We start from the raw sequence: 13,040 nt of genomic DNA, 5'->3' as shown, positions 1-13,040 counted from the left end.
CACATTTAATAACCTAGGTGCAGAATTCTAGCGCTATATGCAGTCCTTAATTCACATCTCAAACCTGAAGAACATGTGCCTACTTCTCAGGCAGACAACATGTAATGCTAACTGAAAAAATGCCACTGAAATTTGTTATATTTATTGAAATCCTAAGTGATGGATAGTTCTGTTGCCTTTTACCATTTCCAAGGAAAAAGAGAAGCTATAATAATAGCAATTGACAAAGATACTCTCATTTTTCCTTTACCAGTGGTACTAGATATTCTCAGGCTGCCGCAGTGGCTTACACCTGTAATCTCAACACTTTGGGAGGCCAGTGTGGGAGGATCACTTGAGTCCAGGAGTTCAAGACCCCATCTCTACAAAAAAATAAAAAAAATTGGCTGGGTATGGTGGTACACACCTGTAATCGCAGCTACTTTGGAGGCTGAGGTGGGAGGATCACTTGAGTCTCAGAGGTCGAGGCAGCAGTGAGCCATGATTGCACCACTGCACTCCGGCCTGGGCGATAGAGTGAGACTATTTCAAAAATAAATAAATAAATAATGTAAAAAAGATACTCTCATATTTCATTTATAAACAACACTAGAAAAAGTCTTATGCCCCAATTTTACCAAAACACTAGAACTGGGCTTATACAGATTTCTAGAAATTTTTGCAATACTTACATATTTGCAGCTGCTAAATTTTGTGACAAAGATAAATGCTTTTTGCTTAAAAGTTGATGCTGAGAGGAGGAATTGTAGTTAGGAGTATTTCAGCATCAGTAATTTTTTACTGTTTCAGGAACATAAAATATGATTAACATCCACTGCTTGTATTTCTTGGCAGGCTCAGTTGTATCTTACCCAGATTTTCATTTTAGTACAATTAATCCATACAGGTTTAATTAGGTAGATTTAAATGCTTATCAAATGAGTATACTTATTTGGCAGCACAACAGTGGCTCAAAACCTACAGGATTAAAAACTTTGCATTTTGGCTTATCATCTATATCCCTGAATGATAGTTTCCATAATCATCAAAGTAATCTTTAAGAATTGCCAAGAAATCAAATAACGAAAATGTCTGTTTTAAAAATAATTTTAAGGCACTGAAATAGGAAAAAAAAGATTTTTGGAGAGTCAAGTTTTTATCAAGACTCCTTGTAATTAGATCTCTTTTTCACATCCTTAATTTTGATTGTCTCCTGTAAAATTATCCTTATTAAGTCAACATAGAATCTCAGAATAATTATTTTTATAGTTGAAGTATCCTTCCAAACATTTCCTCAAGCAGTACTTTTGCAGCATTTTGGGGTAATTGGATTACCCGTTTGGAGGATTGAGATGGAGGAAAAAGGGGAGAGGGAGAGTACCCTATTACAGAGAAAGCAAAATACTATAGAAGTGGATTGCTGAATATCTTGTTCCTTGAATGCACTTCAACACTGCACATTAGTAAGCATTATAAAGAATCAATGCAAACATTAATTTAGCTTTCTCAACATTACAGTCTGTAAATGAAATTCTTTAGATTTAAATTGATTACTATAAAAGGTTTACTTTTTTTCCCTTCTTGTATTTCCAAGGGCATACTATGCCACTTAGCTGTGTATTTAACTTCATTTAGCCTCTATCAAGGACCTGAAACAAAATGCTTATAATGAATGCTATTTTGTCTTGGCGCGGTGGCTCACGCCTCTAATCCCAGAATTTTGGGAGGCAGAGGTAGGCGGATTGCTTAGGCTGGAAGTTCGAGACCAGCCTGGCCAACATGGCAAAACCCCGTCTCTACGAAGAACACAAAAATTAGCTGGGAATGGTGGTGCATGCCTGTAATCCCAGCTATTTGGGAGGCTGAGGCACAAGAATTGCTTGAACCCAGGAGGTTGTAGTGAACTGCACTCTAGCCTGGGCAAGAGTGAGACCCTGTCTCAAAAAAAAAAAAAAGCTCATATTTTGATACTGGATGGTTGTTAACTTTGTAATGTGGAGTTTGAGACCATAATTACCCCAGATTTCTATAAAGAGTTACACAGTTTATTTTTGAACATTCAAATTTCAAGTCTCATAAGCAAAAATTAAAAAAAAAAATGTTTCATTTACATTTTCAACACCAATCTATAAAGAATTTTCTTTCTTAAGAATGAAATACAACTTATATATCTAAATATGGGGCTTCCCTTACAGTGGTCTTGAAAGGTTTATTCATTAATTTAGTTGATACTTTTAAGATTCAAAGTATTTTTAGAATTTAACAAGAAATGCCTATTATCCAGAAGACAGTTTTTCTAAATGATGCCAAATCCTCATCTTTTGAGAAAAGGTATGGCTTACAGTAAGTCATTATCACTCAAAGTATTAGGCAAGAGATCAAACTATGTATTATCATTTTTTCTTAAATATGAGCCATAACTATAAATAAGGAGTGATTTCCATATGTCTCTGAAAGAGGAATTTCAGAGAACCTTTTGGGTTGAATAAATTCCAGACAAAAAATTGATCTGTTTCACCTACCTACAACTTAAATGAAGAACATATGTAAACAAGTAACACTGAAAAGATTGCTTTTTATAATTCATTAGTGATTGGCATGTTACTAAAGGTAAAATAGAAAAAAAGATAATCTCATCAGTTTTAGTCAACTACACCCAAGTATATCTATTGAATACTTTTAAAATATTGAAAACGTATAGGAAATCCTAAAGTTGTTGAAATTGACACCTAACCTTTTAAAAGTATTTATTTTCCATTTTCAGAATAGCATTCTTGAGTATAATTTAAAAAGAGTGCTGGAACTTGAATCCCCAACAGGGGGGACTGGAACATTTACAGATTAAAAGCATTTTAAAATTCCTGTGTGGCACACTCTACTTTCATAGGATGTGGAGAGGGGAAAAAAATGCTCAATATGCAGTGAATGATTAAAGGGAAGTTAAAATCTAATAGATCTCTTACTTTTAAAAATTTTCAAACTTGACTGAGGCTACATTAAACTATACTCCCCTACCAACTGCTAGTCAAGGATCTATCTAAAAAATATGACTGCATGTCCAGGGATGTGTGGTGGCTCATGCCTGTAATCCTAGAACTTTGGGAGGCCGAGGCAGGAGGATCGTTTGAGCCCAGAGTTCAAGACCAGCCTGGGCAACATAGTAAGACACCTGCCTATAAGTAAATAAATATACATATATATATATATATATATATATATATATATGGCTGTGAAAAGTACCTTACCCCAAATCCTTAACTTTAATTGAAAAGATATATTGTTTATATTCATATGATAAAAAAATTGCATTGTTTCTCAAATATATTATCAAATTCTATCGTTAAAATTTTTAATTGGCTTGGGGGCATACAACTCACCTTCAATGGATATAATTTTATTTGTTAAATATAATGCCAAGCATATCATTTAAATCTCTTAAACTGAATGCTTACCTTTAACACTTAAGATTTAAAAATTTTCTCTAAAAATATTTGCATTTTAAAATAAAATTTGTAAAAAAAAATCCTATTTTAGCAGGCTTGATTATATCAACTGGTAAAACTTTATTTTACAAGCAATAGGAATTGGATCAAATGATTATTATAACCCAGAGGAAGTATTTTGTAACCACAGCAAATGCCATTATACATACTGCCAATACAGATTTAATAGACAATACTGAACTGTACAAGAGTTATTTATTTTTCCTTAATCTCAAAGCTATTTTTAGTAATACAAAAAAGCCATATTAACATTTTTTTCCGTTAGAAAACATGATGTACAAAACTTTGGATGAAAAGATACGTCAAATTTCATTTAATCACTTGGAGGAAAATCCACCAACTCCATCAATACCACCCAAAGTGTTTTAGGCAGTGAATAAAATCAAAATAATGCATCTTAATAAATTCCAGCTGTTAAAAGAACAAACTTAGCAATATATAACAGTTTGCTACACAGGATTTTTGACTATTCACTTTGGGAGTTATTTTTAAAAATCCACTTTTTTACTGAGTCCTACTACATACCAGGCACTGTACTTGGCCATCTAGGTAACTAAGAAAACGTTGGTTAAGATAGGAAAGACCCATAAATCAGTCCTTTGGTTACCAAATTCAATTTTTAACTTTCAAACATCCTCCAAGATCAAGAAACCCTAACTAAAAATACACACCCTTCTAAGTGTTATTTGATTTTATTAGTAGCAAGGGTGTTTGGTAAGGTCATGAACCACTATTTTTGATCCATTATTCCAATTAAGAATGCGTGTCAAAAGCTAATTTGTTATTTTTCTAATGAGTTTAAGATTTGGCATTCAGTTGTTACACATGTGGTTCAATGATTTATCATGAACCCTAAACTGCACACTGCTCAAAAACAGCAAAACAGATGTGCATTAAATGAAATAATGGTTTTTGATACATATCTTAAATTTCAATCAGTTTAGGGTCCTTTGAAGAAAAAGATATCCAGTTATCGGGTGGCAAAGAGCAGAGGAGGTAAACTAGTAAAGATTATTAATATTCAGTGAAGTATTATTGTCTATCTTATCCTTTGAGTAACAAGATGCTAACACACTTTCAAAAAAAAAAAAAAAAAAAAGGATGCTTAAAACTATGCTAAAGGCCCATGAACTGACATCATCCATTCAACACCATTACTTTGTTACATAAACCTGTTTTCTTAAGGTAGAACATATTATGCAATAATTTGGAAATTAGCCAAGCACTAAGCAATTACAATAGCAGGTAATACACCAACAATTTTTAAACACATTTGGTCACATTTCATGACCCATCTGCAGTATGGATTCTATAGACTCTCACTCAATTTAAAATTTGTTTCTGGACCTGAATGACAAGAGAATGGCTTTATGAAATTTTCTCATAAGACATTTAAATAGTCTTAGGTTCATACCCCTTTTGTTGTAAATGATTTAATCTGACATGCTATATAGCTACAATAAAAATAATTATGTTCAATTCTTAAATGAAAACTAAATGCCAATAAATGGTAACAGATTTGACATGGAATGTTGTAAGATCTTCCTCTACGTAATCTGACACTGCGGATTATGAATTTCAGAGCTTGAAAACTTCAGATTAAGAACCACAATAAAATTTACTCCTGATGGCATGCAAGATCTTCCTAAAAATTAACCTAAGACCTAGAAGTCTCAGAATTATTAGAACATAAAAAACACAACAAATTTGTACATTTTATTCACATTTATTTTTCGCTTTTAGTGTGCTCACAGAAAATTAGAACACCTTAAGCAGGAGTTTAATAGCAATTTTTGTAAGCAAAGTTACATTCCATCTCTAAGTCAAATTGGTCAAAGCTTCTCCAGTATTTACAAAACATGATAGACAAGATGCTACACAAAACCATTGCATCTGAAGATTTTTTTTCCTTTATTCTCAAAGACGACTGGAAAAGAAAGCATTATCTGCTGTAATCAAAAACATACCACAGTATAAACAGTAACCATTCCACTTATCACAGCTTGGTTGAGTTTAAAATTTGTGTTTTAAAAGGTCCAAGATGACTGCAGTTTTACAAAAATGGGCAGGGTGGAAAGTTGCAAACTTCATGTGCTTCTGGATATCAAGATTTGTTTTTATACAATAGTCACAGTTAAAAACACCCTGCTGGTAATACATAATTACACTTTATTAAGGTCATAAACCAGCAATAAACAATAAAGCCTATACAACTTGTAGTTCTACTTAATCACTGACTGGTACAGCTAACATGAGATAAGTGAAAAGTTCCTATGGTTTAAATGAACTCCTAAGACTATGATCTTTTTTTTTTTTTTAATCTGGGTATTGGTGTTTTTTCTTTTTTCCTCTTTCCTTCTTAGTCAAGACTTGTAGTGTTGTAAACCTGCCTCACAAAATACATGGTAATAACTTTTCTTTAAAAAAAAAAAAAGACAGCCTTTACACCATTTCTAGTGGCACACTATTTTGGCAATGTTATGCACCACTTCAATTTCCCCATTGTGACCCCTATCACTTCATTTGATATCCCTTTTTGACCCACCCATCTCCTTCATATATGGGCATGTCCATAGATTGACAAAGAAAGTTTACATTTTTGAATAAAGATGCAAAGTATGCAAAAACATTAATACTGATGCGAAAAAATAAAAAATAAAAGAGAAACAAGGCAGAGGAAGAAGGTGTTTAAGCTCTCCTCGACCGGTTGGAATGGTGGTTAACAGAATGATTTGAGATGGGATCTGTGGGGAGGGGAGAAAAAAAAAATTTGGTGCTTAAAAAAAAGTAAAATAAAAAAAGACATCTTTAAAATCAATCCCTGGTTGTAGACAAGTTCTCCAAAACCAGTACCTGGCACCACTCCAACAAACAAACGGGGGAGAAAAGTTCTTCGATTATCTCACAAAAGCTTGCTCTTTTACTCTGCCGCCTCCGCTGGGGGGGCTTCTGGACTGCACTCGGGCTGGGCCTCCTGTGAAGGGGCTGCGCAGGCTGACGAGGCTGCGGCGGCCGCGGGCTCCTCCGCGGGGGCTGCCTCCTGCTCCGGGGGCGCGCCGGACCCGGCGGCGGAGGGGGCCTCGCAGGCGGCGGCGCTGGCCCCGGCCTCCTCGGCCTTTTTCTCCTCCACCTTGCTGGGCTCCTCGGCGGCCTTGGTCTCGTCGCTGGCGGGCGGCTTCTCTGGCGCGACAGCGGCCTCCTGGGGCTTGGCCTCCTGCGGGTCGCCACCCGCCGCCCCCTCCTCGCCCGCTGCCGCCTCCTCGCCCGGCGCCGCTGCCTGCTCCCCGGAGGCCGCGCCCGCCTCGGCGGCGGCCGCAGCTGCGCCCCCGGCGGCCTCGTCCTTGCCGCCTTCGGCAGCGGGCGCCTCAGCCTCACCGCCTTCTCCAGCCTCCTTCTTGTTCTTCTTGAAGGAGAAGCCGCTCAGCTTGAAAGACTTCTTGAAGGAAAAGCGCTTCTTTTTTTTTTTCGGGGTCTCGTTGCTGGGCGAGGGCGTGGCCCCGTCCTCGGCCTTGGGCGAAGACGTCGAGGAGGCGGCCGACGCGGCCTCTCCCTCCGCGGCCGTGGGCGAGCCGGGCTCGGCAGCCTCGCTTTCCGCGGGGGCCTCCTTCTCTACCGGGCTGGCCCCGGCCTCGGGGGCGGCGGCGGCGGCCGGCTCATCTTTCTCGGCCGCGGAGGGCGACGCCGCCCCGCTCCCGGCGGCCGCGGGCTCCTCCTTGTCGGCGGCCGGGGCGCTGCCGTTGGCCTGCAGCTCCTCCTTGGCGCCCGACTCGGCGGCCGCGGGCGAAGCGTCGCCGTTTACCTTCACGTGGCCATTCTCCTAAGGGGCAGAGAAAGCGGGAGCGTCACTGAAGCGGCCGGGGCGCCGCCATTCCCGCCCCCAGCCCTGGACCGGGAGTGCCCCGCTTCCCCCTAAGACCCCTGTGGCCATCGAGACCCCACCCCCGCCGTTGCGGGGAGGGAGGCGCGGTTGGATGCCCAGAAGAGAGCCCCACGAACGAGGAAATGGGCACCGCTGCCTGGAGACCCCCCCAAAACACAACTGTAGCACCCAAGTACGGCAATGGCCTCCCAGCCATTCAGCAAGTGCCCTAAAGACGAAGTCCGAAAGGTAGCAAGCAAAGGCTAACCATGCCAGCCCTCGCTTTATCGGGGGCTTGGGGGAAAAAAGGTGCCAGGGACTAGTTGACACAGCAAACGCCCTTTGGAAGAAGGCACAGAGCCAGAGCTGGTGGTTCGCGCCTACGTTTCACATCCCTCTTTCGCCCTAAATACATAAAGGCCTCTTCAAAATACCAGGAATTCCCAGGGGGATCACAGCACTCGAGCCAGGAGCGCCCGCGCGGGGCCCTCCGAGCTCCTGCGCCCACCCAGGCCTTTGGCACCGGCAGGGGGCGCTGTGCCTCCACCGCGCCGCGTTGGGCGCAGGCAGGAGAGGAGGGGCGGAGTCGCCGGGCCACCCCGCCCTGCCCAGCCGGGCCCTGCCCGCAGGCCGAGGCGCCCCCGAGCCCGGATCGCGCAGCCCAACAGTCCGCAAACAAAGCTCAGGTGGTTTCCTGGCCTGCCGGTCGGGCTGAAACCAACAAGGCAGGGGGAAACCCATTATTTCTGAGGTCTCGCCTCTGCTTCCACGCCCACCTTCCCCTGCGATTCTGCGAAGCCTGGGCGCGCCTCGGCGGCTCATTTTGCATTTTTAACGGGTTTAAAGCCTCTTGGCAGACCTCGCTTTCCCCAGTAGGTTAGAGCAGGCGAAGCGACACGATCTCTTCTCTAGGAAAAGAGGCGTGGTGGGTGCCCAGTGTTTGCGAAGCAGCCACCCATGGCCGACCTCTCGGGTCCACCCAATCGTGGCTATCTGCCTGGGTCCGGGCAGCGCCGGGCGGCCCCCCGCGGGTGGTCGAGGCGCCACGCACAAGAACAATCCCGACCGAAAGGCACGAACCGCCTCTTTTTGACCATCTGGAAAGGTTCTTAAAGGACCCACCGAGTGTTCCCACCCCACAGATACCATTTAAAAATCAAATGGATGTGTAATTCCACAGACAGCTACGAATAAAGATTTAGGACAGTGGGAAAGCCTCATCAAAAGGTACCGAAGCCCTCTGTCTGGCCCCAGCCAGCCACCTTTCCAAGAACCCAGGGCACGCCGCCGCGGCATACAATAAGACAGCCCTTCCCTCCTCGCCTTTCTCCACCACCATCCCCATTGCGCCCCCCTTTCCCGACTCCCCCCCCCCGCCACACACAATCACACCACCAGTTCAGAAATCTCGAAGACAATCCAGCTTCGACAACAAACCCGAGAGCCACCCAAACACCATTGTGCCCCCGAACACAAATGCAACCTGGCTGGGGGCGGGGGAGGAGGGCACCTAGCTAGTCACGTTCTGCCAATCTCCAAACCACGCCATTTTAGACGATTTATCACTCCTTTCCTCCCGTCTACTCAAGAATTCTCCAGGATTCTAAGGAACCACTCCTTTGGTGTGGGGGGAGACCCCGGCTATGAAAAACCCACAATTTAGGCTATCCATTTCCATTCAACTTTCAGACTAGAATCCAGCCACACTCCTCTCCACGAATGAGCCTTGGGAGCCACCAGGAGGGAAGGAGAGAAAGACACCAAATAAATGACCACAACCACAGGTAGAATTTACCTGTCCGTTCGCTTTGGAAGGCGACGAGGCCACAGCCGCCTCCCCAGGCCTCTCCGCGGCGGCTTCTCCCTTCGCTGCGGTCTTGGAGAACTGGGCACCCATGCTGGCTTCTTCAACAAAGAAACTCAACAGATCCAAGAGGGGAAACAAAGAGCCTCGGGTTGGTGTAACGACTGGGCGAGCAGCAGCAGCGGCGGCGGCGGCAACAGCGGCAGCGGCACACACACCGGAGGGAGGGGGGTGGGGGTGGTGGAGAGGACAGAACAGAACCGATTAAATACACTCCGGATAAAAAAATTTTAGTCGAAGAGATCAAAAAGCAGCAGCACAGGAGGGAGGGAAAAAGGGTGGAAAAGTCGAGCACAAAAAAAGGAGCCCAAGTGTAGTTCGAAAAAAAAAGAAGTAATAAAAAAATCCCAGATTTGTAGCCGCACTGTAGACAAGAGGAAAATGGAGAAATCTCCCTGGTTGCTAATAAGATGCGGGGTCCAACGCCCAAGTGCACAGATGAATGGGCTCGCGGGCGCTGACGCGGCCCCCGCGCGCGTCGGCCAATCCGCGCGCCGCACACAAAGCAGGGGGCGGGGTCTGCGCGCCTGGCGAACAATGGAGCCGCGCTTTGCAAACGGTTTGAAAATCAGCCTCAGACCGAGAATTAATGTCCTCCAAATAAATAAATCAATTAAAAAATACATGGCACTCGTCTCTCTCTGCTTGAAAATAATAATGCATTTCTTGATTGGCTTGCTTTGTTTGGAATTAATTAACGCGGGAGGGGGGTACTTGTGCATCGGGGCGGAGAAAGCGTTAACTTGACTCGCATTGACTCTCGTCGGTCTATATCCGTGTGTCTCTCTCTCCACTCGCTCCCCTCCCCCATCTTTCCGTGTGTTTATGTGTATGTGTGTGTATGCGAGTGTTAAAGACAATGGTTGCGATTTGTGTGTTTGCAGCATGTTTTCTTTCTTTCTTTTTCCATATTGGTTTTACAGATAATGCTCAGGGTTTGTTTTTTCAACTGCTGCAATGGTTAAATCGTCCCAAATTGAAAAGTATTTAAACCACGAAGATCGAATTTCATCAAGCGAGATCGCAAGTTAGAATTAGGTCTGTAGGCCAGATGTGGAAAATGCAAAAGCGGCAAACAGCGAAGCCACACTCCCTTCCCTCTCCCACATTGGCATGAAATAAAATATTTTGAGATTGGCCTTGGGCGCTCAACAAATTCCCCCTTCTCTGGCTATTCCCAATTAGTGATTTTTTTTTTCCCACAATTCAAAGTGAGAGCCATTTACAGAAGATCGAAACTCTTCGCGTTTTATCACTGTTTTAAATGACATAATTTTCCTCTATGGTGAAATGAGACACAGCCTCGAGTAGACGAATCCATATTTACAGTTGGGTTGTTATTCGCGTCAATATGGATCGTTTTCAGCCTACTGCCAGAATCGAATGGACTCTTTTTGAACGTGTGTGTGAGTGCGCACGCAGGCGAATGTGCTCCTGAAAGGAAGGGAGGCAGCAGCAACGATGACATTCTAAACCGGATTGCAGTTCTAAGGAGAAATGTTCTGTATGTTGAGAGATAGCAAGATCCCTGAGCTCTCCAAGTCTAACTTGGGTTAGAGGAAAAGCTTCTATAATGGTACACAGGATACCTCCATCTGTCACTGCGCTCCTTGCCACCGAAGTACCAGACGCTTTTTGTGTGTGAGAGACAAGGCACTGACTTAAAGTATGGGGGGTGAGGGGAACGAAGGAAACAGCTTAATAAGCATTTTCTTCCCAAAGTTTTCACTCGTGGCAAAATCAGACCACCTTTTCTCGTTTACATTTGGTGATCTTGCAAGGAATAATCTTTCGCTTATGAAGGTGAGAAGCAGTCGAGGGAATGGTTCATTTCTCCTGGTGCTGGCTCTGAATTCTCAAACAGTTTTATTTTCTGCTCATTGTAGGGAAATAGGTCACACTCTGAGTGAAAAAGACGGTTGGTTCAAGCCAGTAACTCTTTGTTCAAGCGTTGCTTTAAAAATCACCAAGCTGAACATTGTTACGTGAAGCTTCGTCTTCTCACTGTCCAGTTCCTTCAGATGCATTATTCGACCATGGTCATATTCCCCAGAGCTGATGTAAAGACGTTTCCGTAGAAATGCATCTTGCCAGCAAACGTGTTATTACCCTTCAGAGAGCCCGCTGGCCTGGCCCACGACCCCAGCCGCCAGGATGGACGCAAATCCCTTGTATTAGCAGTTCCAACTTGAAAAGCCAACTGGGCTGATCCGACACCACCATCCAGGCGATTCCCAAAAGCCCATTTAAGGCTCTTGATTTCCCCCCATCCCCAACGTGAATCATGCCCCTTCCTCCGCATCCCCCTCCTATTTTAAATTGGGGTGACTGCTAGCTCGCTTTCAGATTTTCTCCCAGACGCGTCCTTAGCCCTCCATTTGGGGGCTGCTTTTATTGCTCCTTTGTTACCAGGCTGCAGTGTAGCTTTCCCCCCTTTTCTTTCTGGTACGCCTATTTGCCTGGTATCGGCTGGTCTCCCTGGCAACGGCCGGGGAAGATTCGGAGCACTGGGCCGGGGAGGGGGAAGAGGCGGAGCCGGCGCTGGGGGGTGACGGTGGGGGAGACGGGGGCTGGGAGTGGTGGAGGGGAGAGGGGCCGAGTGAGAGACTGGGAGACAGACTGCGAAGCAGATGGCCGCGCGAGGGGGCGGGGTGCGGGCGGGGTGCGGGCGGGGCGGGGCGGGGGGACAGTCCCAGCGTCAGGGGCGCAAGGGAGCCAATCAATTCCCGCAGCAGCTCCGGGGCAAAAAAAAAAAAAAAAAAAAAAAAAAAGTGTAAACACATAGATTCCCTCCCCACGAGCGGTCTCGGTCTCTAGTTTACAGTAGAAAGATGATTTCTTTTTGATACGCAAGCGCATTCTACGGTAGCTGGAAAGCCGACAGTCCCCAGCAAGTGGCAGGCGGAGGCTCCTTGGGGGCGCTGCCGGCGGCCTCTGAGGGCTGGGCCACCCTTTCCCCAACCTCCCCCAGCGACTAGCGTCGTCCAAGCAAGGGATTTCTTCAGCTTATAGGGAAGGGGGTCCCGGCGGAGGATGGGTGAGGAAGAACGGGCTGGGAAATGGGAAACGGTTGTGGTTCTTCTTGAAAACCTGCATAATGACAGGGAAGGAAGGCCAAGAACGTGGAACTAGTAGGGAAGCAGTTCAGTGCAAGTGTGGCTCCTCAGGAGTTTGGTGTGCTCACACGCAGAGTTAAAGGTTTCAAATAAAGCGCCAAAAGTGTTTATATAAGTATGACTAAAGAACCCAAGAGTTCATAGTGAAAATGTAAAACCGGTGTCTGTAACCAAATCAGCAGGAAGAAACGGTCATTTATTTTTTATTTGTACTCCCCTTTCACCCTGCCCTAACATATTTGCAAGATAATAATAATCTGTGTATAGGTTTCTTTTTAGAAAAAAAGCAATTTATTTAAGAGACCTGTTATTTTTCTGCAAAATGTTAGCGTTGGAAAGAATTTTAGAGACCATTCCACAAAATCTTGAGGGCCCAGTGTGCCAAACACAATAATCTAGATCTTGTTTTCATATCATTGAACAATATAAACTCAGTCTCTGACCTCAGGGGCTTCCAATTTAGAAGATCATCTAGTGAAGTTGAACTGGAGCACCTGGCTTCCCCCTCTCAACGATGAAGAAATAGGCACCAGAGCGTTGCCAGATTTCTCAGATGGTAGAGCCACGAATAGAGCTCAGCCCCCTTGATGATTCTGAGTCCTGGCTTTTTCCACCACTGCCAGTGCTGCCATCTTCCCTTGATGGCACAGATTCACTCAGTAGGTCAGTCATTCATTCTTAAAGTATTTATTAAGGTCCTCCTAAGTGCGAGGAAAAAG

General features: G+C 44.4%; 1 protein-coding gene and 1 long non-coding RNA gene across 2 annotated transcripts; one reads left to right on the top strand and one right to left on the bottom strand.

The window, feature by feature from the left end:
- Nucleotides 1-3,522: 3,522 nt before the first annotated feature.
- MARCKS (myristoylated alanine rich protein kinase C substrate) lies at nt 3,523-11,808 on the bottom strand. Its single transcript, XM_001159872.7, has 2 exons — nt 9,137-11,808; nt 3,523-7,299 (listed from the first exon to the last, which is right to left on the bottom strand). The coding sequence occupies exons 1-2, from the start codon at nt 9,236-9,238 to the stop codon at nt 6,403-6,405; spliced, it is 999 nt and encodes a 332-aa protein (XP_001159872.1). The 5' UTR covers nt 9,239-11,808; the 3' UTR covers nt 3,523-6,402.
- Nucleotides 7,398-9,587, top strand: LOC134810353 (uncharacterized). The gene is made up of 2 exons (XR_010158146.1): nt 7,398-8,568; nt 9,031-9,587. It is a non-coding gene; the product is annotated as an uncharacterized LOC134810353 (long non-coding RNA).
- Nucleotides 11,809-13,040: the final 1,232 nt, after the last annotated feature.

The sequence above is a fragment of the Pan troglodytes genome, chromosome 5 (assembly GCF_028858775.2).
Source record: "Pan troglodytes isolate AG18354 chromosome 5, NHGRI_mPanTro3-v2.0_pri, whole genome shotgun sequence".
NCBI classification, from domain to species: Eukaryota; Metazoa; Chordata; class Mammalia; order Primates; family Hominidae; genus Pan; species Pan troglodytes.
The sequence above is the reverse complement of the archived record's forward strand: the minus strand, read 5'-3'. Positions and strand labels throughout refer to the sequence as shown.

Excerpts from the sequence above, each read along its gene's own strand:
- MARCKS (XM_001159872.7), bottom strand. The coding sequence starts at position 9,238 with ATGGGTGCCCAGTTCTCCAAGACCGCAGCGAAGGGAGAAGCCGCCGCG. Across the intron at positions 7,300-9,136 it reads CTTCCAAAGCGAACGGACAG|GAGAATGGCCACGTGAAGGT; the intron begins GTAAATTCTACC and ends TCTGCCCCTTAG.